General features: G+C 41.2%; 1 protein-coding gene across 2 annotated transcripts in view; it reads right to left on the bottom strand.

Annotated features, from left to right (window-relative positions):
* DAP (death associated protein) overlaps nt 1-24,159 on the bottom strand; it is a 48,338-nt gene extending 24,179 nt beyond the window's left edge. Inside the window, exons 1-3 of one of the 2 annotated variants that reach the window (XR_010829530.1) lie at nt 23,992-24,159; nt 17,430-17,526; nt 2,279-2,437 (exon numbers count right to left, since the gene is read on the bottom strand). Coding sequence is in view for 1 of the 2 variants with exons in the window: in XM_048076399.2 (XP_047932356.1) it covers nt 17,430-17,526; nt 23,992-24,046 (152 nt within the window). In the remaining variant the exon portion in view is untranslated. The remainder of the gene's footprint in view (nt 1-2,278; nt 2,438-17,429; nt 17,527-23,991) is intronic. The other variant, XM_048076399.2, reaches the window with a different exon arrangement.
* Nucleotides 24,160-27,337: the final 3,178 nt, after the last annotated feature.

The following is a 27,337-nucleotide window of genomic DNA, read 5'->3' as shown; positions in this document are numbered from 1 at the left end:
CTAAGAACTTTGGGCCCCTCGCTACAGGAAGGACATGAAGGTGCTTGAGAGTCCAGAGAAGGGCAACAAAGCTGGTGAGGGGTCTGGAGAACAAGTCTTATGAGGAGCGGCTAAGGGAGATGGGATTGTTCAGCCCAGAAAAGAGGAGGCTCAGGGGCGACCTTATCACTCTCTATAGGTACCTTAAAGGAGGCTGTAGCGAGGTGGGGGTTGGTCTATTCTCCCACGTGCCTGGTGACAGGACGAGGGGGAATGGGCTAAAGTTGCAATAGGGGAGGTTTAGGTTGGATATTAAGAAGAACTTCTTTACTGAAAGGGTTGCTAGGCATTGGAATGGGCTGCCCAGGGAAGCAGTTGGGTCACTGTCCCTGGAGGTCTTTAAGAGACGTTTAGATGTAGAGCTTAGCGATATGGTTTAGTGGAGGACTTGTTAGTGTTAGGTCAGAGGTTGGACTTGGATCTTGGAGGTCTCTTCCAACCTAGATGGTTCTGTGAACTTCATCTGTCTCAGTAAAACGATATCTGAACGACATCTGTCTCAGTAAAAATGAATCCCTTGTGCATTGCAGAAAGTGTTCTCTGAGACACTAAAGTAGTCGCAACAGAGGGATGACAATCCCACATGCTCTGCATTTCGTATTCTACAAATTGAAAAACGACACACAAGACAAGGTATCTGGGAGGAAAAAAAAAAGAGGTAGTTTAAGAACAACATACAGATTAGCTAAGGATTGTTTTCCAGAAATAGGTAATTCTTGGAATTTATCGGGTAAGAGAAGGTTAAAAAAAAAAGTGCACACCAGAAGTCACATGAGGTGACTTCAGAAGGGTTGGATTCACATAACGTGATTCACTGGAACACCTCTAGCTATACAGAAGTCAGAGTATATTACTACTCAACTTTAAAAAAAATTCAACCTGATGCTTCTTGAAATATTCATGTATGACTGACAGCAGAACTCAAGACAGTTCCCACTGGGACTTGACTTCCCACACAGCAAAGAGGCTACTTACCCTCTGCAGGTAGAATTCTTCTCACAGGAAAAAAAAAGGGGATGTAGCCCAGCTGTTTGAATAACTAGCTTCAATGGGAAGGTAAGTTGTTCTGCCACATGAAAACTGGAACTTTAAGAAGCAGTAGCATTACCACAGCTTAGAGGAGAGGCTCAAATGATGCTTCCTCCCTCCAGCATTTGTGAGAGGGGGGCAAAAAAAATATAAGGGGTCCTTGAGGTGATAGCAGATAGCATTCATCCCACAATGGCATAAGAACATGGACAAGGCAAGATGTGTAGGTACTTTCAGGTGTGAAACAGAAGTCTTCATATTTGAAATATGAAAAGAGGGGCAGAGCCCAAAAGCTTATCTAAATTTCCAATGCTCTAATGAGATATTTCATCAGTGCTTGTAAATTACGCTTTGAAAATATTTGTGCTTGCAAGTATCTACTAGGCACGTGCTCAGGTAGAGTGAATACAGTTCACCCTGTACAAGATTCCTCAAAGCTTCATAGGTCAAATGGGACTTCCTGCAATTTCAGCAGGCTGCAATATCTACCAAGAACAACACATAAAACACCATCTATGCTTTATTATCATTGCTTCTATGTTGTCCCTATTATATACCCTTACACAGACAAATCCCCAAGAGGACTAAGTGCAGAAAATATGAGCTTGACAGGAAAAGCAGGAACAGATGAATACAAAAAAAAAACAGATTGGGATTTGCAGAAGAGAGGAAAAGACACCTGAAGCTAAACCAGAGAGAAACCTAACACAGAGTGCTAAGTGATAAAATACAGGCTGTAGGTAACGAGGCCAAAGAAGAGATCAGAAAGTTTTACATCTAATACTCTGGTTTTCTTGTGCGGGTGAACAGCAAACTGAACATGCCAGCAGTGTTCCCTGCTAGCAGAGAGGAATATGGGGGGATTGTGTTGGAGATTATCTCCTTCTGCTGAGTACTCATTGGACCACATATGGAATACTGCGTACAGTTTGGGGCCTCAAATATATAACACACCAGTATAGTAGAGTGAGCTCAGTAGAGCCACCTAGATTACCAGGGCATTGGACCACTCAGCCTGTGAGGAAAGGCACAACGAACTGGGTTTGTTCAGCTGCTTTGGGAGAAACCTAACAATAGCCTGCCAATACCTACAAGGAGGCTATCAAGAAAATGAAGCCATGCTCTAAACAGCAGTGCGTGGTAGCAGGATAACAGGCAATGGGCATAAGTTGAAATGAGAGGTCCACATGGGCTGTAAGGAGGAACTTACTCTGAGGACAGTCGAGCAGTAGGACAGGTTGCTTAGGGTGTTTCTGTGGGCTCCATCTTTTCAAGACCACGCTGGATATAGCCCTGAGTATCCTGGTCTGATTTCATAGCTGACGCTGATTTGAGGCCAGACTCCAGGTCCTCTTGAACGTGAATTATCCTATAATCCAGAGCCTGGAGTGAGTTAGTAATACACTGTAGTTTACAAGAAACTTAGAAGTATTGTACCCTAAACCAATCTACACCAGGCAATTTGGTTCCAGTGATCAACAACAAACCTTTAACAAAGCTGCTAATAGCTAATGAAAGCATACTGTAATCAGTTCCCTGCTATTTATCTCATCAACAGCTATTTGCCTTCATCTGTTCCCCTCCAGCTTGGCAATCTGCAGTTGAGAGATTTTTTGAAGTCTCGCCATTGCCTTTGCTGTCAGCATATACCTGTAATCAGCTCCAAAATGCAACTTATGCTTCCATTTAACAATGGCCTGAAAAAAATACACAGGTCTTCCACAGCTCCTGCTATTTTTATAAGAAAATTGCTAAACCAAAGCTCAATGAAGGTTAAACAGATTTATTTGTATTAAGCTTAGTTTCACCTAGTAATATTATTCAGGCTACCTGAAATCCCTCTTGCAGCAGCAGGGTGAGTAAAAGGATAGCTTGTGTTCTTCTGAAGATCACTTTTACAGGGTTGAAGGGTTGCACACAAGTCATCAGATGTTAAGTCTGCATGGGGTGAAATTTTCTCTAAGTTTGCTTTTAAAAAAACAAACTGGAGAAATCTGAGAACAGATTTTATCACACATCACCCCACTGACCATCACAACGATGAGCATCTGTAGATTCTTATGTTCACTGTAAGTATTTCTCACTTCAGCCAGAAGGGTAAATGATAGCAGCAATGAGCTGTCATCCTCTGCACTGGCCAGCACTGCATGAGGAAAGGACACTACTAGTGTTTTGCATCTAATTCCTGGCCACAAAGTAGTAGCAAAATTAGAAGCAAATATGCTTTTCTGCACTCCTTTCTGTTCCTCAAGTTTAATCTCTTCTGCCATTCCACTTTGAATATTGATTTCAGTCTCCTCCTTCCTTTCCCCCTTTCGACCTAGCTCCATACAAATTTCAGCAGGCTTCTCACTCACTAGTGGGCCCTCTGCACTATCGAGTACAGTTCCGGTCTCATACTTGCACAGCTTCACCTTCCCATTATCTTTTCAGACAATTACAATCTCTTCTTCCAAGTGCCCTGAATCTTGCTTTCATCCTAGGAAGACACTCATCCCCTCAGGACCTTTAATTCTTCTCCTTATTAACTAGCTCTGATAAATTGCTGCTTGGAGACATTAGGCCCCGCGTATTTCTACAGCCAGGATCCTCTGCTGATTTACATCTTGTTGCAGAATCAAAGTGGAAATTCAGGAAGTGCCACGTTTCTCTGCTGCCAATAACCAGTAACACTCCAAAACTGAAAACTTAGCAGATTGCAAAGCAGAAAAAAAAAAACACAATTCTTCAGGAAGAAACAAATGCCTACATATATTTATTTAAATGTCAATTTAACTTGACAAGCTGTGCTAAAATCCTTCTGGTACTGTTGTGCAGTTCTGGCCACTATCACAAGGCACGAGCTGATCAATGTACATTACTTCTTCAGAAAAACTAAATAACTGATGGAACAAAGCAAAGATAAGAAACTGGTGGTAAAGACAGCTGTCTTCAAAGACAGCACTTAATCCAGGTTGGTGCCTGAAGTCTTACTTTCCTGAGAAAACTGCATTTCTAACTTCAAAATTGGTCTCACAGAATTGTTTCACAAGCTTCTTTTCATTTTGGAGAGAACCAAGTGCATTCCGTGACTGCCTAAAAGGTAATGCCTAATTGCACGAACTAGTATGAAGCGATCACAATAAAACTGATTACTCATACAACTGGTTTCAAGCTTACCCATGCCAGTTGCCAAACAGTTCTTTTCAGTCTTTGGTTTGATCTGAGAAAATGACTTTGTTGTCCTTTTAATCCCAACTGTAAAATAAGCTTGCAATTAGATCTTTAAAGTTCAAGTGATTCTAATGAAATCTCTCATGACCAAAAATGCAAATTAATGCTTTAGTTCTACATCTTGATAGTTTAGGGAATTCAGATTGTTCTCTGTCCCAGATACACCAAAGGAAAGAAAATATACGAACAAGACCAAAAACATAGGGCTAAACATACTAACATGTCACCAGAACCAGCAGTATTTTTATGCTTGCACTAGTTAGCAAAGATTACAAAACAAGAGTAAAACAGTTTTTAAAGCCTTTGATGGAAAGAGTACAAAAACTTACATTATTTCTACAGAAGTGCAATTCACAGGCACTCATTCCTGAAAACATGCATGTTTCAGCTCTTCCTTTCTCATTAAGTCAAACAACAGTTAGATAATACAGCTGAAAACAATTTTGGTATCCATGTATTGAGTTTCCCAGCACATCAAGCTGTCAGACTAACAATTAGTTTCATTTCAAATTAAACCTGACAGGCAGTTCCTTGATGAAAGAACATGTGTTGAATTAACTAAAACATCTCTTCTCTTTCGAAATACCTCCTTCATCAAGCACTCAGCTTTTGCAATAGCCTCTGCCTACTAGGTGAATTTGTTCTTCCTGTCATCCCACAAATTCTTACTATGAACACAGCAAACCTCTAACTTACCCTCAGGTGGTATACAAAATGAAGACTTCCTCCCTCCATCCCTAAAGAAAGGGACACGAAATCTGAACTTAGGCTTCCCATAATTCACTAGTGTAGCAGCTAATAATTTATAAAAATGGAATGGCAGAGAGAACTTCTACGTTAGTCTACTAAGGGAGGATGACACTATACTCTGAGGAACTGATGCTTAACAAACACAGTGTCCTCTATACTTCATTGTTTATCCTCAGTCAGATTCATTGAGGGCAATTATCCATGCCCTCAACTCTTTTGCAACTGAGATCTACAAAGCTGCTCCAGGAGAGAGAGCAACAACAACCAAAGTAACACAATGAGGACAGTGGCCGCTTAGCTACCAGGAATTAAGGACACTGAAGGACAGCTGTCTTCCCATATCGAAATGAAAAGAAACACTCTGAGAAATACTAGCAAAATTAGCCTTGAAGATTTCCTTTTTTTCATTTAGCATCAGCCAGTGCTCCCTCTCATTCACAGGCTCATCTTGCCTCAGGAAAAAGTGTCAGACACACCACAGTTAGCAAATTATGTAAGAATCTGATAAGGAAATTTATTCCTTCTATATCACATGGAAGATTTTTTTTTTTTTTTAGGACTGTTGATATATAAATGATACTATAAATATTGCTATTTTAAGTCTTTTTAAACCCTAAAAAGTTCTTGCTTGCAATGACATCAAATTTCTCAAATGTGCTTCTGTCATTTTTTTGCTTGGACATTTAAAAATACAGTTACAAGCTGCCCAGTCATCTGAAATTTCACCAAATTAGAAAACAACATAATTAAAGTACTAACTGTAGATATAATCTATCTCAACTCAGTCCTTACACTCTCTTAGGAAGTTCCAGAGTATCTTACTGATCTGTCTCTTTTTAACAGATTTGGAGTACGTCAGAGATTTTCACAACCTCCTCAAAGCACTCTTACAGCACAATGTATTGAGAAATCTCAAGTTCAGCAGCAATGTTTACTGCATGCCAGATAATGATGAATAAAACCATTTAGGACTTACAGATGAAACCAAAACTCCACATTTGATTCATTAACTTAAGTTAAGAACCAACACATCTGCACAGACCACTGTTAAACTTATTGACAAAGTCAACTTCTGCATCTTAAGATGTGAAACTGCACTGGATTCAACTTCTCAGTGATCCATTATGGAGCACACAGCAGCAAAGGAGGGATATTTGTACCTCAGCGGTGATAACCCAGCAAAGGTCCAAGGCTTAAGGCCAGATACAGAGGGGAAGAGAACAGTTTGAAACTAGCACCTCCACACCTTAGCCTAAGAGTGTAGCAGCCACCTGATCGATCCCCTTGCAGGGCTCCTCAGCAATCTCTCATTTCACCTGGGCCTAGCTGAAGACAGATTGGGAAGTCAGCTTTGTCCCCCCATAAGACTCAACGCTTTTCTCCTCCAGAAGGTATCACAGACGGAGGTGGAAGGCTAGCAGTTTCATCTGCAGCTCCAAAAGCCTTAGAAGCTGCTTCCCTGGTTGGCCTGGAAGAGTAAATATAGGGCTCAAAACCTACATCAATAACCTCAGGCAACAAATTCTTCCTTGCAGGTGGATGCAAGGGAAAGAAGTTGATTCGCATTCTGGCTGCAGCCTAGATTTGAGTAATTTTATCTGTTAACTAGCACAAAATTGTGTTAGCCCACGACCAGGGCTCCAAGGTTAAATGTTCTAACAAAGGCACAGCTCTTACTACAGAACAGAGAGATTTAAGTATTTTACCAGTTGTCTTACCCTGCTCACAGCACACTATTTCTAACTCAATCTTTCTTTCTTTTCCCACTACCATACCACAGACAGGAATCTAGCAAAGATGGCAAGGTACCACATGAACATTTCAGACAGTAATCAGCCTGCAAGCCTCTCAGAAGCGTTACCATGTGTGAGGCAATACAGAGACTACAGTGCACTTGAAGGAATCTTTAGCAGCTTCTCACATTGCTGTGATGTATGATCATAAAAAATTCTCTACACACAGATCAGTTTGCTAGGAGACCTACCAACAAAACTTCAGTCATTTCTTTCTAGTTCATCTGAGAACAGCCACGTGTTTAATAGTTTGCTGTTCATGGGATATTCATCTTGTGTTATGGAAGAGGGCAAATAAAGGCATCACACATCACCTCCCTACCTGATTTACTGATACTTCTATTAGATCCTTCTTATTTCATAGTATTACAGAATAGTTTAGACTGCAAGGAACTTGGAGCAGAAGGTTGGACTGGTCACTTCCAAGTGCTGCGACATTACTGTGACTTGACCTGTCAATTTTTGCATACCTCCAAGAAGGATTCTGAAAATCTCCAGACACCTTCTTCAGCACCTGGACACCATCATCACTACATATTATTTTTTCCCTTCCTTATACCCAGTCAGATTTTCCTTCGCTGCCATTTGCAATCCTTGTCTCTCACTGTAGACTGCTGGGAGAAGTCCACCCCCATCTTCTCTACGATCACTCATTACGCTGTTTACTTACCAGATAATGTAGTGATCAGGCTCTCTAAGAGGGTTTACTTCTCTTTGCCCATGAAGGCCGTTTCAAATGCATTTTGAAAATATTGGTACAAGATACCAATTCTTTCAACCAACCTGTTTTGTTAATAAGGTTTTCGAGTATAATCACAGAATATCCCAAGTTGGAAGGGACCCACAAGGATCATGGAGTCCAAATCCTGGCTCCACGCAGCACCACACAAAAATCAGACCATGTGTTTGAGAGCGTTGTCCAAACGCTTCTTGAACTCCAGCAGGCTCGGTGCCGTGACCACTGCCCTGGGGAGCCTGTCCCAGTGCCCGACCACCCTCTGGGTGCAGAACCTTTCCCTAACCCCCAGCCTGACCCTCCCCTGTCCCAGCTCCATGCCGTTCCCTCGGGTCCTGTCGCTGTCCCCAGAGAGCAGAGCTCAGCGCCTGCCCCTCCGCTCCCCTCGTGAGGGAGCTGCAGGCCGCGCTAGACCCAGCTCACTGACCTCTGCTCCCAGGCAGACCCCAGCCCTGACCCACCACCTCGCCTGGCTGGCGATGGGAGCTGCCCCAGGACCACCTGTCCCTGCTGTGGGACTGGGGGCACTGCCTTGCTGCACCGTGGCAGCTCCAGGCCAGGTATGCACTTTGAACTGGGTGGTTTTGGCTTGGCTCCCAGCACGTAGTATGAGCCACATAACAAGTGGGCTTCCAGCACTTACTTGGCTAGCACTCCCAGAGTTAAGAGGTCAAATGTCTTCAGAACACAAGTCTTGCCTCAGGAAATGCTTCTATTGCCCTAGCTTAAAAAGATTTACTTTCTAACAATGTTGAAAAAGTGTCTCTGGTCCCAACTACTATGTGAATAAGTGATGGACATCAGTTCTGAAAAGTTACAGGATTGTCTGTAATTACTAGTTCACGAGTGCTACTACAGAAGTCAATGTTTACTCTGCCAATCGAATAGGAACACTTTGAGGACACTGCCTCCAAAACATCATTTCCAAATTATTTCAAGATGCCTTGCAGATGGACCAGAGACTTGCACCCTAAAAGAGAATTATCACACCAGGAGTGCAGTAAGTGGGACATGAAGGGAAGCTCAGTAATGAGTAGGAAGTCATGAACATCAAATACCAAACACTGAAATACAGCAACTGTATTCCACATACAGATTTTTTAGGTTTCTTCACATACACTGGCATTTCATCTATTCCAACAGTTTACTTTATGGAAGTCAAAGCACACAAAAGATGTACAGAACCAAATTAGACTTCTAGATCAAAAACATCCATGTCTTGACATCTATCCAAAGACCGACTAGCTTCACTGCAGGATTTATTTGCAGAGACTATGCTAGTTAGACTAACATGTGATACTTAAGTTTTTCATCTATATTTATCAGGTTTTCTCAGTCTTCAACTGAAAAAACAGACAAATCTGTACAAAACCTCTGCCAGTGGTTTTTTTTTTTTTTTCTTTTTTTCAGCTACTCTACATTTCCTTCCTTTCCCATATTTCGAAAGCTATAACGTGGTGTTAGGGTTTTTTTGTTCTCTTTTTAATCAAGCTGTGTTTGGCAGATCATGAATCATCAACCAACACTGCAACTCATACCTACTTTCATCTTAAAAAAGAAGAAATCAAACGAAAATGTATAAATTGAAGCTCCTCTTCTCTTTGCTTTAATGACCATTTTCATTCTTCTCTCTTTTCTGATACAAAAGCTCAGTCTGTACTTATGCACGTGACTGTAGTCTGAAGAAAGCAGGAAAGAATATCAAATTTATGCTGCAGATTAAAGATAACGGAAACAACTAAATAAAGCTTAGATGAGTTAAGGTGCTGACCCATGTATTGACGTGCCAAAACTGAAGTCAAGGAAGCACTCACTGGCAATCAAACCTAAAGAAGTTCAAGAAGAAGAAAAAAAAACTTGCATCTTGTTTTGTATTAAAGAAAACTCTCAGCATCTAAACCTAGAGAGTATGTCTTGGAACTTGGTCATACACCACAGCAACAAAAGCACCTCCTCTTTGAATGCATTAGCAGTCCTAGGCTTACAGTATTGCATACATTCTAAGGAATGAGTTCCAAAGAAACTCCAACTCATTAGAATTAAGATTTATGTGAATCTTGCTGAAGTATTTTCTGCTAATTGCAGTTTATATAACAGGATGCCTCTGACCAAGCTGCAATCATATAAATGTTACAATAAAGTCAGAAGGCAGCAAGTCTACTGCAGCGAACACTTTCCTGGCAAGTAATCTGCTGCAATGGAACAGCTAGCTCTATCAACTGCAACAGCAGACTAAATAAAACTCTGATGATATAACAAGCATTTTCAATGTTTTCTTCAATTCTCTCATGCCTTTCTGGCTTCTGGTACCAGTGCCCTGGAAGCAGCTGAGTGAAATTTCTTTCTGATTTGCCCAATGACAGTTTAAAAATAAATAAATAAATAAATCTTAAGTTTATTTTAATGCTAAACTGCTTCAACATTCAGTGCCTGACACAGTTGAGGCAGAAGAAACTTAACAAGGGAGAGGAAGGTGCTACTTGAAAAGCTAGATCCCCCCTTAGCACACATAGTGTCAGTCACACCTCCTACTCATTTTTAGCTCATGGCAATTTCACTTCAAACATAGGTTTTTGATTCTAAATAAATGAATAGCATCTGGTTCTTTGGCAGCTTTTTCTGATGGAAATTCATACCTTTAGCTTCAGAAAGGCCCCCAGAGTTGCCGAATATTTAAATAACAACTATCTGGGCTTAGTTGGCATAATGAAAAACATTTGATTATACTGTTGGGTTTGGAGATTCCTGTGTGTTACAATGCCTATGTAATACCTCTTTCAACATTGTTTTCTGCGTTCAAATTAGCAGAGTGACCTTCATTCCATGTATTACACTACTTTGGAAAGATACCAAGAGAAAAGCACAATGCAAAATACCTGCTAAAGTTATTAGCTTGAGGTATTTTACTTTTTGTACAGACACAATGTCGTGCTAAATAAGCTATGTCACTCAAGACACTACTTCGCTTCAGATCATTTTACTCCCGCATATGACTAAGCTTTTCTCACTTTCTTCATCACACAGAATACAAATCACAGGCTTTCATTCTTCTAAAATCATTTTCTTATACCAGCTTGGCTGACAATTCAACTCAGCTTTCTAGCTAATTTCATAAGACAACATATGTTTCTTTGGGACTGAACCCGGCTCTCACTGAGATGGATGGTGTATCTTCTTACTCACTTTGGGGGGGGGGAACATCAGATCTTTTCTTAGTTCTTTTCACACATGCACACAGTACTTGGTGAATATGAAAAGAGCTATCCATATAATACCGTAACTAGCACTTACATTGATGGATTTATCAACTTACTGCTTCAAGCATCAAGAAATACTGGAAGCATGCACCAGTGTTTCAGAAGACTCATATCTTCCTGTAAGAGAATGCTTCATTCATAATCTTGTTTAGTTTCTCTTCCATTCCCAACATGCACAGATGTTTTCACTTAATCAGAGATATTCACAAACTCTTTTCTTGCTTTACAGAAGTTCTGCATTTAAAAGTCAGTATTATGTATGCTATTTCTGTATTTATAGTTAAATCTATAACCATAAATGCATTTGATAAGGTTCAACACAGGTCATGGTAATTTTTTTGCTACTTCTCCTAGTGACTGGTCATCTGGAGAAGGTATTGTCCTGAAACAATTGCATGAAAATTGCTAATACTTTTTGTTTTCATAATTAAACAAATTATGCATGGATTAACAGATGCTCAAGCCTAATAAAGTTAATCATAAGCACTATGCAAAAGATTAAGACATGAAAATGAAGAATGAGGTGGGAAAATGTGTTGAGAGCAGTATCACTGAAACGAGAAGAATGTGATGTGTAAGAAGCTGTTCTCTTTACTGTGAAGTGAATTTAAGTCCAAAGTAAAGATGAAGAGGATGGGAGGAATGAAACAATACAAGACAAAGCACATTCTTCTGAGAAAAGAAAGATGTTTTTGAGAAGTAGAAAGCTACTTTCCCTCACTGTACTAAGATGTTTTATTCTCTGCTTAATAATATCACAGAATTATAGCTGCAGATTTTTGCAGCCCTTTTGCTAGCAGAACTTCCTTTTAGTCTTTGAAATATTTAACCAAGTAAAGAAAAAGTTCAAGTCACAGCAAACTCTGCTATGAAAAGGAGATAATGCCCAACATTTGCTAAAGCTTGTATCTTTCCCAGAAACTGCAAGCACGGTGTTTGCAGCCCAGTTGTTTTTTCCATTGCATTATCCCCAGACATTTCATTCTCTAACTAAGGCTAACTGCCTGCAAAGCTCCATACCTAAGTAATAAGAGCTAAAAGACCAAAGACATGAATAAAATCCTCAGGAGTCATATCCACTACACCCATACAGTTAATCAAGTTTTTGTTGTTTTGCTTGACCATGTGAAAACTCGCTCTTTGTACATAAACTTTGTATCAAGCCGACTCAGCTCACAGAGGTAACAGAATGAGGCTCCAAAAAGATCAGGAAATAGACTGGTAAAAGAAATGTGAATTCTGTCAAAGAAAAGGATCTGCATGTGGATGACTAATGCTTGTACATAACATCAGTTTATTCCTTCAGAGCTGCCTCCACCAACACAGTAGCACAAGGGGCCTCTTCAGGCAACAAGGTGGCACTGTTCCCAGAAAGGGAGTCTCAGTCAACCCTCAACCTATCTAGGGATTTTCCTCTCAAAAAATTAAAGCAGATGATAGAGCCTATCCTACTAGAGCTTGTCCTACTCCATCTCTTAAAAAAAAAAATATTGAATATTCATTACACTAAATCAATGCCCATTTTTCCAACATTTTGTTTTTATAGATATAGGAACATAAGAGTTCTTTCAAATATATGTTGGTGAACTACATGTGACAAACACTAATGCACTACTCATTCTGAGTATGTGCAGTAGTGCTACATGTTCACAGGGCTCTGGTTTCTATGTTTAACAAGCTGTAATTTTTTTTTTTTTTTGCTTAGAACTTCCAAGGTTTCCTTCTGTCAAGCATCCTTGTCTCTAAAACAGACAATATTAGAACAAATTGGACTGAAACATCGTCACCCATGATGTTAATTACCTCCTACAAGCCAGTGCAAGTGAACTGAATACCAGATGTCATTTCCAGTTCCTGGCCACGGTGAATGGCAGCTGCTTCAAAATTGAAGGGTCAAGACTTAGACTCTACAGCTCCTGCCCCAGTTAAATAACCAGAAAAGGGTGAAATACAAGGAACAGAAATAATTTCCAGCATTTCCATATTTAGGGTGTAAAGAAGTATACGTGTCTGCTCTAATGGCTTAGTTGTATAATTTTTTTTTTTTTAATTCTGTCAGAAGTTTGCATAACAAGGGACACTACATGGCAAAAAAATAAATATTTCAGTGACAGCAGACTCTTCAGTGGCAAATGAAAAATGGAAATATTGCCTGCAGCTTACTTCTTGTCAGTTACAAGAAAGCTACGTGAGGAAAAGGAAAAACAAATTGATTTCTGAATGAAAGTATAAATCCACAGACTAGACTTAAAAAGATTTCCACTGCACTTCTAGAAGAAAAAAAAACATGTGTAGCTTAACTAGAATATTCAGACTTAAATAACAGAGATACCTGAAGAATGACAGGGACCTTCAACAATTCCTCTCTCACTGTGAAACTGAGTAAGAACGGAGACAGGCTCTTTGACATATGGTCACCCATATGCTTCATTAGCACGGTTTTGCTTTTGAGTCCCCACATTCTAAATTATCCTCTTCAATTTTTCTTTTTCTATTGCACAATAAATACAGCCAAGGCCAATACCCCCATCCTAGACTGAATTAAAATCCAGGCTGCATAATTTATTCTTTCCATAGTTTAGGGGAAAGTCAGATGTAATGCTGGATTCACAATTTCCAGGTAAGCTGAAGATACAAACCACATACAATTTACATATGGATACTGAAATACCACTCTACTGCGTTTATGCTCAGTAATTACCCCAGTTTGTATTAGAAATACAACAGAAGAAAAGGAAATACTCTTTAGTCATGAAAGCCTTTGCAGTTTGTCCTGTTTGTTACAGGATAAAATGAGCCAGGTTTGCTTTACTTTTTCTGAAACCATCCAGATACCAATATGTGATTATAGTTTCTTCTTCCTGAGGTCCTAGAGAGACAGTTAAATGAAGCTGTTGTGCAAAACTGAATGAGTCATTCTCACTTCAAGTTATCTGCTTTTCAGTATTTATTATGGCCACAGTCAGATTTTGGCACAGGACTGAGCACAGTGTTACAAATCTCAGTTAAACATGCATTCTAATAAAGTCCTGAATTATGAGCAGCCTATTTATTCCAAATGACAAACAGTCCTGAAAAATGATGGTTTCTATTCATCACCCTACTTCTAATTGTTTCACCTTCATCCAGTACCACAAAACTTTCCAGCAGTAATCAGTATGACTGTCAATCAAAACTGCAACCATATCAAAAAAAAATAATGAATCAACGCATGTCTTAAGCAATTACAGAAACACAAGAAAAACAATAACTGATCACACCAGAAGTTCATCCAGACAGCATACTATCTCCAACCAAGCTGATCAAAATCACTGTTGTCCTAAAGAGCACGTGGGCCGCAGACCTCACCCTCACATTCAAGTTCACTGCTGACATCCTGACCACAGCGGTGCCACTGGTTTTGGATGCCACGAACACATGATTTTTAGTTCACCTAAATCCAGCAATGCAACTCTTCCCTTCCTTCATTGAGCTCTTCCCATATAATCAGATCTAGCCATTCCTCTAAATAGAGCTTTATTTATGGCACACATATAAAGACATATAAAAATGCTTCCATTAGCATTCAAGGCTGAGAGTTGTCTTGTAGGAAGAGTTTAAAATTAGTATAAGATCGTCTTACCACGTATTGTTTTAAGGAATCACAAACTGCCATGATGACAAGTCAACCTACCACAAAATGGCAGGTTGTCATAACATTTTTATTTTAGGAACCAGGACCGAATAAAATACTTTGCAAAGTAAATTACAGTAACTGGATTGCAAGGTGTTAAGTAACTAAGAGATAGAAGTATCTAAGATCTACATGGTGAATGTTATTTTAAAGGCATTTTGTCACTGCACTGTATCAGCTTTGCTTATATTAACACTAGGAACACTAACCCAGTGTCTTATTCTGCAAACACACTGCAAAAACAATGTTATCTGTCTTGAAAGCTACAGGTACTTTTATGAACTCTAGCTGCAAGCTTTCTTACTTGGCAACTATCTAGATTCCCATGCTGATGTGCAAACTCAGACAGGACACATTCTGAGAGTTCCCAGGGAATTTTGAAAGAATTTGAAATCTGCTGCAATTTATTGCTAGTTCCACTAATCTGTCCTCAACTAAGCCTACAGTAAGATTAAAACAATCGCTAGGTCATCTTAGCCTCCCTCTTAACACACAAAATTTGTTACTGTGTTTTATTATTTTTTATTGTCAGCTGACAGTATCACCTAGTAAGAACTGCTTGAAGGTCTATTGTTTCTTTTGACTTTGAATGCAACAGGGAGCACAGATTGCATCATACCAAAATACCACCTTAAAATTGTCTTAAAATGGGAAAGACTGAAAATGTAACAGGAGAAAGTTAAACATCTGCTCTCCTCATCTGCTTAGTGAGGAGACATAAAATACCAGCTAGCAATGACCGAAAACTACATTGATGCCAGAGAAACCAGAACAGAATGCTAGTGGCTTCTTCTACCCCTGCTGATAAACCTCTCTCCACTGGCATCAGAAATACAGATGTTTTACAAGGTCACCATGGATCACCAAGAGCAGAGGCACAGAAACTCTAGGGGACTGCACCTCCCAGAATGAAAGCAGTGAGCACACTGCAACCACGTAATTTAAAATTTGCAAACTGCTTTATGTACTATGGCCCGTGGAATTTGCTTATTCTGCCTATAGCTTTGATTTAAATCAAAGAAAGGAAATTCAGACCAAAGCTGTTTGTATTAAAATACATGCTCAAGAATAATTGTATGCATGAGTGCCTAAGGGACAGATAAAGGATTATCTACAAGAAAACCAAAGCAAAAAGCAGACTCCAAGTTCGTATTTTGACAATGAATTGATTGGATGGCTAAAGCCATGGATTTTGAGGTGCCACAGCTAACTATACACTAGTTAATGAAGTAGCTCCAGAAGTCATTCAACTTTCTACTCTCCTTTAGGCGCAAAAATTGCTCCTGGATCTGCTTTACAGTATTAATAGGGGACACATATTTGTTAGCATCTTATTTAAGACCATGGACTTCCCCTCCTGGTCATTCCGTCGGTCGCGCTCTGTTTTGCACCGTGGATTGATCTCGGGGCACCTGACCTGGACTTGCTGCAGAGAAAGCTAATCTCCAAGGACACACCTAATACGTGCCAGCTATTATTGGTCATTTGGAGCAGAGAACCAGACTAACTGACCTCCAGAACACACGTGTGTGAACATTAAGTTCTCAGCACTGTTTCCCTCTGTAGATCTGCTTTTATTGTGCCACAGTACTTGCTAGACCAGGCACAGCCAAATATAGCAAGGTAAAACTTTAACTTTTCCCGACACTGTTTGACTGAGAGACGAAAGTGATAAACTTGTTTGAAGAAATGAATAAAGGAGATAGCTATGCTGTACTACAGGTTTAGATCTGTGAGCAGCCATAAAAAGTCTTCTCATTTGGATCCTAATGAGATTGCCTCAACACAACATTGGCATGCCAAGAAAAAGGAAGAAATGGCAGGTATAAAACATACCCTAAATAAAAGCATGCATTCCCAAGAGTAACTACAAAATGCAATTTCATCCTTTGGACAAAACTCAACTGCAATACAAACTCTGTTGCAACTTATGTTCCACTACGCAGAATTACAAGATGACTGATTTGGTTAAAATTTAGTTTTCATTTAAACATATAAATTAAAATTACTTTCTCCTTCACGTAAACATGCTACTTCTTTCCTATTCACATTATGATTTAGTAAATAAATTAGTTTTATTCACAGACATTTTCACAATGCCTTTTTTCTTACCATTGTTTTAGATATTAAATAAACATTATGTAAGTATGCCTACTTACCAAAGTACAAGAGTAGCTATGACTTTTTTTTCTTGCCTTGAGCAAATTGCAAGGACAAAGCAATGGTAGTACATAAGGCTTTTACATAAATATAGTGTTGGCTACAAAGAAAAACAGCAAGCCAAGGAAAGCAGAAAAAAAAAAAGAAAGCTTTTGTATGAACATATAGCTTAGTTCATTGAATCTTTCCTGCCTTCATTTCTACACAGCAGTCACTTAGCAGATTTACCAGGTAACAGCTGTCTGTCTTGGTATCCTCCAGCACTAAAAGTGGAATTACCATATAAAACAAAAGTGGCTAATATTAATAACTTTATTTTTACTTGTCTTTGACTACCATATTGTCAAATACCTCTCAGAGAAGGGATTATGAACTGAACAGCAGAAGGAATCAACTAGCACATGGCAAGAAGACTTCACATACAGGATATGTAGGCTGACAGTCTAATGCTTGTGTCCAAACGTACCCAGACCGTTTCTGCACAGTCTGAAATGATGTTCAGAGATTTTTAGGAAAGTTGATGTCTTTCTTTAACTGCATTTTTTTCCCTCTATCCTTCTCTTACCTGCCAGAATCATATAAAGGAGGTCTGACAAGGTAAAAATACCTAAATTCCCCAAATATCTTGAAGGAACATATAACTTGCTACTGCTTGAAATCAATTTTGATACAAAACCAACCGTACCATTTGTTTACTATCCGCAAGGAAAACAAACTGCTGATAATGTTCAAGGTGATGGAAATTAGCTGTAGCATATGCACAAAAACAAAATGCTCACCTGCTGGTTTCCCAGTCTTGGTCATCCTTATCTTTTTCTTCTTTGGCATCAGAATTGTGTGGGTGTTTCTGCACAATCCGCATCCCGCCTGCTTTCACTGGAAAAAAAAAAATGGAGAAAGACACAACAAGTCTCAGTCAAACCAGTATATGTGAAGAACGAATGTTTTAAGGATGACACCCCCTCACACACACACTGTATTTTGCAGAGTAATTTAATAATAATCACAGTTTGAGAAAGGAGCCCAAGCTGTTTAGAAGTGGCAAATCTAAGGAGCAGCTACTTCAGGACTGCCTCTGCCATCTCCACTCATCCTGGGAGGCAGCCGCTTGTTTTATCAACCGCTTTCAATACTGTTTTAGGAAATTCAACTCTGTTTTAACTCTTCCCCCCACGTCTGTTAACTTGTAGCAATCAGAAGAAGAAACCAAGGTGATGGCTTGCATAATGCTACACAAAAGTCCACAAACTTGGAAATTAAATACTCTCATAAAACAAGAAGGGCTGAGGAATCTCATTTGTCATTTCAAGTTAAAAACTACAGCTATTATATAGTCATATTTTGTAAACAGCATAGTATAAAGCAAAGTTTAGGAGGCCTCCTAACTTGCATTTAGAACAGAGCTTTTCATTTTGCAAAACTATTACCGCATTTCCAATCCTTGTCATGATTTAGTTTTAGAAATGATGCAAACAGAAAAGAATCTCTCTGAAACACAAAACAAGAAGTGAAAGCAAATCCACTTATGTTCATCATCTATCCCCAGTAATGCTTAAATTTGAAATAGGAGCTAAACCCAGACTTTAACGCTGCAGCTACTAAGTGGAGCAACAGGCAGGATGGTTTTGATCTGCTTTCTGTTTTAATACTACAGGGTTTCGTCTGCTTCAACTATTGCTATAGGTGCTTACAGTGAAACACGGGATATATGATGCATCTTGTCAGCTAACTGGATGTGCTACACTGCAACCAGTCACCAACCAGAAAACCCCTAGGGCAGTCAAGAGTCAATGAGAACACCTACAGATGTGCTGCTCTGTGCTGGAAAGTCCACAGGCAGCCTGAGACATCACATAGTGGCAGGGCACAGACGTGGGTGACTGAAAAGGAGCTGAAGCAGCTTGTCCGTGTGGTTACGGGAGGCTGGGACTTCTGACAGCCCTTTTGTACCCAGCCATAGAGAAATTAAGGCACCTCACAACCATTCAGTACCAATCCCTGAAGCCTAGGAGCAGGTAAAGTTCTTAGTTTTTAGCTCAGCTTTTCAGAGCAGCGACGAACAGACACTCCTGAGCACAGGAGTGCTCAGCCTGCTTCAGGGAAGGAAATAAAGGGAAAGTGACCTGCCCCAAGAAGAACTGCATGTTTGGTCCCTGGATTTGTTAAATAGATTTTTAAGCTTTGTGATATTTGAAAGACAAGATTCTGATTTGATAAAGGACCTTAAAGACAAGCAATCAACAGAGGAAATAAAAAGAACTTTTATCAACAATAAAAACTCTGGCATTATCATGCATTGAAAAAAACACACAACGTATTAACCGTTTTTGTATTCTCTCCAGCATACAACCTACAATACTTAAATTTGTGAAACATGTTTGAGATGGCACAGGGAAAGACAGAAAGATTAGGTAACAAATAAATGTAGTTTTAGAGATGGCACAAAAATAAAAATTCCTATTATTTTCTCCTGATGCAAAGTCCTTACACATTCAAGGTGGTTCATAAAAGCAAACACTGAATTCTACCAAGTGCTGTCCTGTTCTAATGTCTCCATTTAACTTAATCAAAGTGCTTGATACATCCACAAGCCAGAACAAGAGCAAGACTGATCAGCTAAATAGCTGACACTATATGCCACATCTGAGACAGAAATAAACTACATCTAAACATTTATGCTTTTACAAATCCAAGTATTCATCTGTATTCTGTAGAAAACCTATCAACTGAACTAAAAAGAGTACAAGGCTATAGAAATGATTTATTTTTAATCTACAGTCTGATGGGACAGCATTGACCTGCAAAAAAAGTCCTAAAATCCTTACTTGCAGCACTTGTTTTACTTTACCTTCATTATTTTTTATTAACAGTAATTTATAGACTTAAAGCCTTGCACAATCAGTTCCTCTTAGCTCAATTTAAAATCACTTTTTGTGGAAGATGCTATCGCCCATCTGCCAGGTCACAAAACAGCATTTCCAGAGAACACCTGCGTGCTCCCACATTGCAGCTTTTCACCATCTGAGAGAGAACTAAGGGAAACAACACCCAAGGACTTAGCACAAACTTAGCTGGCCAAAATCCCTCCTGGTTTACATTATCTATCATCAGGCAACCAGCCACTTGTTTTCACTATTTGTCACTAGCAAGGACATCCAACTAACACGATCAGATTTCTCTACAGGTAGAGTTATGAAGGATTAAAAAACAAATAAGCAGACAATTAAAAGGCACGATAGCGAGTGACCAATGCAACAGGTTTGTTTTTTTTTCCCCCTCACTAATATCTACTGGCATAGTCATCTAGAAGTACATTGGTGCATAACTGAATGATCTTCAGTAATCCAGGGTTACTGTGCAAATCTGAAAACCAAAAGAAGAATCCAGCTGACAAGTGCAGTAATAATCTGAATTTCTGAGAACAAAAGTGGAATATTTATATAAGCATCCTGTACATGCAGCTGAGGTACATCTATGCCACCCAAGATACGATACAGTCATACCCAATCTGGTTTCAAAAGACTTTGCTTAAGAAGAGAAAGAATCTCTCTGCAACATAAATGACTTCTGTTTTCAAAAGATTTCAACCCAGCTACATGTCAGTGTTGGGCAGAGAAGAAATGATTATATGCACCAACTTAAAGTAAAAAATGCTCCATTTGTGAGATTTTCTTGGATTAAGAGGATTCATCTATTTCTTACTTGCCTGGTTTTCACCAAACAGCTTCACTGACGCTTACTACAGTGATTTTGTTACTTAAAAGTTGTTATTAAGAGAATATGAGCTCAGATTTTCCTACAGCAAATCCTTCACAGAGCGGAAAAAGCATTTAAATAACTGAGAAATCACCTTCCAAAACGCTGCCAAAAATAAATGCCCAAAACAGGAAGGTGTCAACAATTGTACTGGGAGTAGGAACAAGCCAGTTTCCACGGGCCTCAGACTGCAGTTACTGAGGGGGATCCTGGCAAGGGCAGGAGCCCAGGGAGCAGCTGCAGGTGGTAGGGAGCTGATGAGAAGCCACCAGCTTCTAAGGCGAGAAATAAAGAGGGGAACCAGTTACCGGCAACAGCAGAAGTCTGTTTGCCCAGTTGCTGGATGACAGCTTAGCTCTGGTTATTAACTACTGTTTGCCATGTTTGCTCTGAGGGGTAGACAGAAGCGTCTTGCTTATTCTGTGACTGGTAACCTGTGTTCCCCTTAAGGGTACATCTCTGCCAGACACCCTTTTGGAAATGCATTAAGCTACCACGTTAATCAATTAATATTCAAGACAATCTGGAATCGGTAATCATTCTCATTTTACTTACCCCTTCCTTCCTCCTAGTTTCCAAGACTTACTCCCGAAATAAATCACACCAAGTCACAGAAAGCACCAAGTGCCTGCAGAACCACTGCAAGCCTGGGCACTGCTCATTTAGATGGGTGATGTGCAACCTCACGGCCAGAGGCAGTCCCTTCTGGGCAAACCTTTTGGTGCAAGTGATATCACCCACTGTACTAGAAATCAACAGTACAACCAAGATCTTTAGCACCTCCCTGCTTTCCTTCAGCGTAGTATTAAATATTAATACAAAATTTATTTCTCATGAACCATATCAATATAATGGAATCTGTTATTATAAGATGTATGAAAAGCTAATACTGAGGGAAACTTTAAACAAGCCCTTCTGCACGCTTAAGGGAACATACGTTAGTGTCTGACAAAACAAGAATGGAAGTAAGAGTTATTATATACCATTATTTCATAGAAATCCTGGCTTAGAGCTATTTTTTTTAAATGCAGAACAAAAGCACGTAACTATTTCCATGAATCTATTGTAAAGCTTCATAAATAAACTATTAATACAATCACCTTGCTTTATTCATCCACAGTAGCTATTAGAAGAAATGAACAGCTGAAAGCATAATTACACAGCCGTTTTCAGAGTGACTGCAAGCCGTACAAAACCTACTCAGCATTGTATTATGGATACATTGATCTTACTGACAGATGGATATATATATTTATACATGAGGGTCCCAACTTAAGCTTTATTAAGTTTCAGAACGGAGTTCAAAGTTGCTTCGTGTACCCTGTTGCCAGCCTGAGGTCTTAAGGTTTCTTTCCATTTCATTATCCTTTCTGTTTTCAAGTGTTTTTCTTATCTTTCCGCCTCGCCCCCCATGGGAAAGATCAATGCAGAGAGGAAGCTAACAGACTGAATGCAGTCATAAGCAAGGGCTAACCGGGCACGTGAAATATAACGAGTTTGTCAATTCAGCTTCAATTTCATGATCTAAATCTTTCCTAACATTTACGCACGCGATTCATACTCAGCGGGGTAATACATCCCTAATTACAGAAACAACCATATGCAGCAAAACCAGAGCTGTCGAGCCATTAGTCAAAAAAGTTCCCCCATTTGCATCTTCGCCTTGCTAGAAATTAGCCTTTTTATTTATGAGCGCTATTCCAGCTGCATACAAGTAGTCATTTTTTGTTGGTGTTTTCAAGAATTCCTTACTTCTATTTTATTAAAACTTCCTTACAAACTGCCATATGGCATTACATTATTATTCGAGGATCTAAACCAGCTTGGGATAGAGGATTAAAACCCAGCTTCAGCCTGTACAGTAAGTATAAACTGCCATTAGTCAGCACATTTATTGTGGATTCTCGAAGTGTTAAAAGGACCACGCGTCAGAGGGACTTTCTTCTGCCAACCAGTTCAAAACCACCCTCCTGCAGGAATGACTTGAGGATACTGTAAAACATCGGTTGTCTCTGGCCTCAAAGACAGAGTTGGCGATCCCCTTCCAAAGCTGAATTGGTGCATACTCACAGAATACCCTCAGGGTTGCTACGGACCTTAAAAGGTACAAAGCTGAGCAAGGTCTTCAGCTCGTACGTGGATGCAAGTCTTAAAAAGGAAAAGAAAACACTGAAATACTCTGACAGCAATGAAAACCTGTATTGTACTGCAATTACAATTTTGCACTGTGCATTGCTCATTTCTAAAGGTGGCCTGTGAAGCCTAAACTAGGCCTTTAAAATAAAAAAAATCCCACGTTTAAAAACACAGGTTTTGAAACAAAACTTTAAAACATACAACAAAATAACACAGCCACAAAGCAACTAACTGGAAATAGATGCCACTCATCCTTTCTCCCTGTCAGTCGATGGTTTAGCTGTGCCCTCTGGTTGCACCAGTCTAACATCTCAATAATTCCTTCACACTGAAGCTGAACTGAAAGTGAGTGGATTTGAGGAGCTATGGCAGCAAAAACCATTGACATCTGGCAAATTAGTTTGGCTTAGTTACCTGAACCAGCTCACCACCAGGTCAGGCAAGGGCTAATGCTGGGACAGGGCAGGCTGCAGAAGTGGGACAACTCTGCTCAGCCAAGGGATCAGCTTAACTCAGCTATTGAATTGCATTTGCCACACAAAGGAAAGCAATTACCTCTCACTTCTCTTATCTATTTAAAGGAATTTCAGGTCCTCGCTATAGTAAAGAAGCAGAATTCAATTCAGGTTCGAGGACTGCTTTCAAATCCGCAACGTAAAATTTAGCTATTATATCCCATCAAATTATTTGAATTTGAAACTAGCTGTTCTGTGAATTGAGAATTTCAGCATTTTTGGACTGAAATACTTGAAAAACTATTCCACGAGGAAGCGTTACAAAACATAAGAAAAGGTGTCAGCGCAGGGACACTGTTCCCCTTCTAATAGCGCAGTTCCCCTTTCAATAGAGCAGCAGTAAAGAGGAAGAAAACCGAACAGCAGCAAGGAACAGTCCCACTGTGCAGAGGAGCTCTGGCCGTGGCTGGTGACGGGTCGATGCCACACCAAAGGCAGGCCCAGCTGCTCCCCACGCCCAACCACTGCTTCCCTCGCCCCTCAGCACTTAACACCGGGTGGAAACGGCCAGAACGGCCTCGGCGGGGCACTCAGTGAGCACCTCGCTTCCCACCAGGCCCACCCCCAGGATTAAAGCTGGGGACGAGCCAGCACCCAGCCAGCTCGCCCCGCTGGCGCAGCGAGGCAGAGTGCCGGCACAAAATGGATGTGGGGCGCGCTGTCAGCTCCCTGCCCGCGGGCTGCTCCTTCCCCGCCCCGCGCAGGCAGGGCACGGCTCCCTCCCTAAGGCTGCGGCGGGACGAGAGCCGCACAGAGCCAGCCCGGGGGCTCCGGGGGGCTTTGCTCCGCGGGGACGCGGCGCCGGAGCAGCCCCTGCCCGCCCTCCTGCCCGCCCAGCCCGGGGCACAGCTCCGCTCCGCTCCGCTCCGTCCCCCCCCAGGCCCGTCCCCGGAGGCGAGCGGAGCAGGAAGGAGCGGTGCGGCGGCGGCAGTACCAGCAGGAGGGTGTCCGGCCCGCGTCTCGGCTTTCTCCTTGGGGGGCGAAGACATGGCGGTGGTGGCGGCTCCCGCAGTGCCCGCACGGGCGCGCCCCTACCCCGCTCCCCCGCACCGGCCGCTCCCCGCTCCCCGCCGAGGCCGCGCCCCCTGTCAACGTGGCTGCCCCGGGGCTCCGCCGGGCCGCGCCCAGGCACCGTGGGGGCGGCACCGGGCCCGGCCCGGCCCAGCCAGGCCCCCCGGGCACGGAGGGTGAAGCCGGGCCCGGCCCCCTTCCTCACCCGCCTCGGGGCTGGAGGCTCCGTGGCGTACGCGGGGCCCGGGTCTGAAAATTTACTGCTCGCCGCCGCTGCTGGGCGTGCAGTGAGCGTTGTGAAACCGCCACCTTGGTGGTTTCCGTATTTTTTTCTTTCCTTCTTCTGCCCTGATATGAGTGCGGTTTGTGCAGCCGGTTCCTGCCTTTAAAAATCGCGTTTGGCTAGCGTGTGCTGTTTTAGAGGGCAGTACACCTTTATTATTTAATCATTAGGGTTGGAAAAGACCTCCAAGATCATCTGGTCCAACCATACCCCCTACCACCAATGTCACCCACTAAACCATGTCCCCAAGCACCCCGTCCAACCTTTCCTTGAACACCCCCAGGGACGGGGACTCCACCACCTCCCTGGGCAGCCCGTGCAATGCACGACCACTCTTTCTGAGAAGAAATGTCTCATGAGCAACTAACCGGCAGGTCAGGCCTTCCCCCTCGTCTTGTTCTGCCAAACCACACACGGGTGAAGTGGTGTGTACAGCGCTCATCTTGCTTGCACCTCAGATCTCATTATCTTTTCCTTTGAAATCACACTGCTGATTCACACCCATACAAGATTTTTTAATTTTTTTTTTTCCAAACACTTCGGTTACACTATCAAAATAACATGGAAAGGTATTGAGCACAGTGCCTAAATCAATTATATTACCAGCAAAGCGTAAACCATACAAGTTTGGGTTTTCTTTTATAACTTGCCATAAGGAAATCTAGCCCCTGAAAGCTGAGCGTGCAATGGTTGCAAGTTGAACCCTCCGAAAGTGCTGTAGTGGTACTGCCTCCCAGGTGTACCATAGGGAAATTAACGTAGCCATGGGGTGCAGGTCTTTTTTCCAATTACTATATTACCCTTGCCAAAATGTAAGTAATGGGTAATGGCATGTGGGGATTTTTGGCGATAGACCAAAATGTAATCACATCATAGTATCCTTAGCAGTCTGCATGAACAAATGTTATCAAAATACTGTAACTTAGTTGTTGCATTTTGCTGCTGGGTAATTTAATTTTCTTACACATACGGCACTTTGAAGTCTCAGATTATATTTTCAGCTGTCACCTTCTCTGTAGCCTAACACAAATTACTCCAATTCCCCTTCCAGTCTCTGTCAAAGCCTGTTCAGATTATAATTTTTTTTTTTCTGGGACAAAATTATCTCCTAAATGGAGATTATAATATTTCCCTGTCTACTTTCCTCTTGGTTTGAATGAAAAGATTACATGTTTGGTTATTCTTGGTTTTCCCAGGTATGCTTGGCTTGGAATTCCCTCTGCTGGTTATGGCAGTCAGTATGATGTTTTGCTGTTGCAGGTTTACTTTAAACCAGCTATTATAGAATTGAAATTCAAGAAAATGTGCTTTATGACATTAATTTTTTTTTTCCTCTGAGAATCAGTAATACTTTCATATTTCAGTGCAAGGATTTTGATGTGTGGGGGTGCACTGCAAGGAAGCATTGCATCAAAGATGTACTTGGCTGTTGTTGGGAAAGCTGCCAACATTTCATAATGCTCCAACGCTTGAATATTGCCATTAATACAAGTCCTCGTATAAAGGCTTGCTGTGGCTTCACTACTAAAACATGACATCCACCCTGAGTATGTGTCAGAAATGCAGGGCTGGAACAGGGCATTTCCTGCAAATGCAGCTGTGCATCAGATTTGGGAGCAGGGATCGCCAAGCAAATCATTCTGGTGCAAGAACTGGCATGGGGGAATAGAGATAAGAAACGGAGATGCCAAGGTGCAGGAGGACTTGGCCTGGGTGGACAAGGAGATGACGAGAAAGAGTTGAGTAGGAGGCGGCTGAGAGGTGAAATGAGAATTGTGGCAGCAGGGTGAATGCCAGAGTGGGAGAGCAGAAAATCCTCTTGTCACGCACTGAAGGGAAACTGGCTGGCTGGATGAGGCTAGGATGGGAAGCCCAGAGGGAGAGAGGAAAGGCCGAAGGTAGGTCAGGCAGGAGCAACACCCAGAGGATCAAGCTGCCGAAAGGGAGAGGAAAGGATCTTCGCTGCCTTCCAGAGCCTGAAGATTCTTGGGTGGTGTTGTACTTTCTGGAACTTATAGTTACTCATTTCCTCAAGTGACGGGTCTGTGCAAAAGCTGTTTTTCTGCTTGCAAAAGAGCTATATAGGTTTCAATATGCCATACGATAAAATTTCATTTTGAGTTATTAATTTATTAGTGTATTTAAAGTGTTTCAAGAGAAGCAAAAATTCAAATTAAAAATATATATATATAATAATAATAATATATTGAGATTTGGAAAATCAAGCACTTAAATGAGGAAATGACATAAAAGTTCTAAGAGAAATTTAATTTTTGTGCAACAGAGCAATTGGTTTCTTGGCAGACCTAAGGCAACAGGCATTCCTCCTGCTAGAGGCATTGCCGTAATGTCCTTCTCGATTATGCCAATAAGCAAGAAATACAGAGGTGGGTGGTAGACATTAAAATGCCAGGAGCTGTCAGTCACTGACGTTTCTAACAGTCCTGTTATTTCTACCAGGAGGCATGAAGGATAACAACTGTGGGAAACTTGTGAGGAAAACAGGCAGAGCATTTACAAAAAGTTGGCCTAACTTCCACTGCCAAGCCAGCCACACCTGGTGCTGACACCCGTGTCTCAGGGGTTGTAGCAAAGGCAAGTCTCTACTGGAAAAGCAGTAAATGAGAGCTTCACAGGACAGGGCACTGAAATGCAGAAGCACTGCGAGGGAAGAGTACGTAAGTCAGGCTGCTTAGAATATTTTTATTTCCTGCTTTAACCTGTTTTGAAGACCAGTGTTTATTTTAGAATAAGAGCACTTTTGTGAAAGGTTCCACAGCACACCTCTTCAGTTCACAGTTAAGAGCTCATAATAGGCATCTTAAGCATCTACAGTGCTATCCGGGACAACCAGGAAAGAACACTCTCCAGCTACTACTAATTTTAGCTAAAATAACAAGCAAAAAGAAGCTACGTGTTTTGTGGTAATGGTGGCGGCAAAAACCCAGCTTTCCATGTTCCTTCCCATCCCACAGTTAAAGGAAAA

The sequence above is a fragment of the Anser cygnoides genome, chromosome 2 (assembly GCF_040182565.1).
Source record: "Anser cygnoides isolate HZ-2024a breed goose chromosome 2, Taihu_goose_T2T_genome, whole genome shotgun sequence".
Lineage (NCBI taxonomy): Eukaryota > Metazoa > Chordata > Aves > Anseriformes > Anatidae > Anser > Anser cygnoides.
This window is presented reverse-complemented; position numbering and strand designations above follow the sequence as displayed.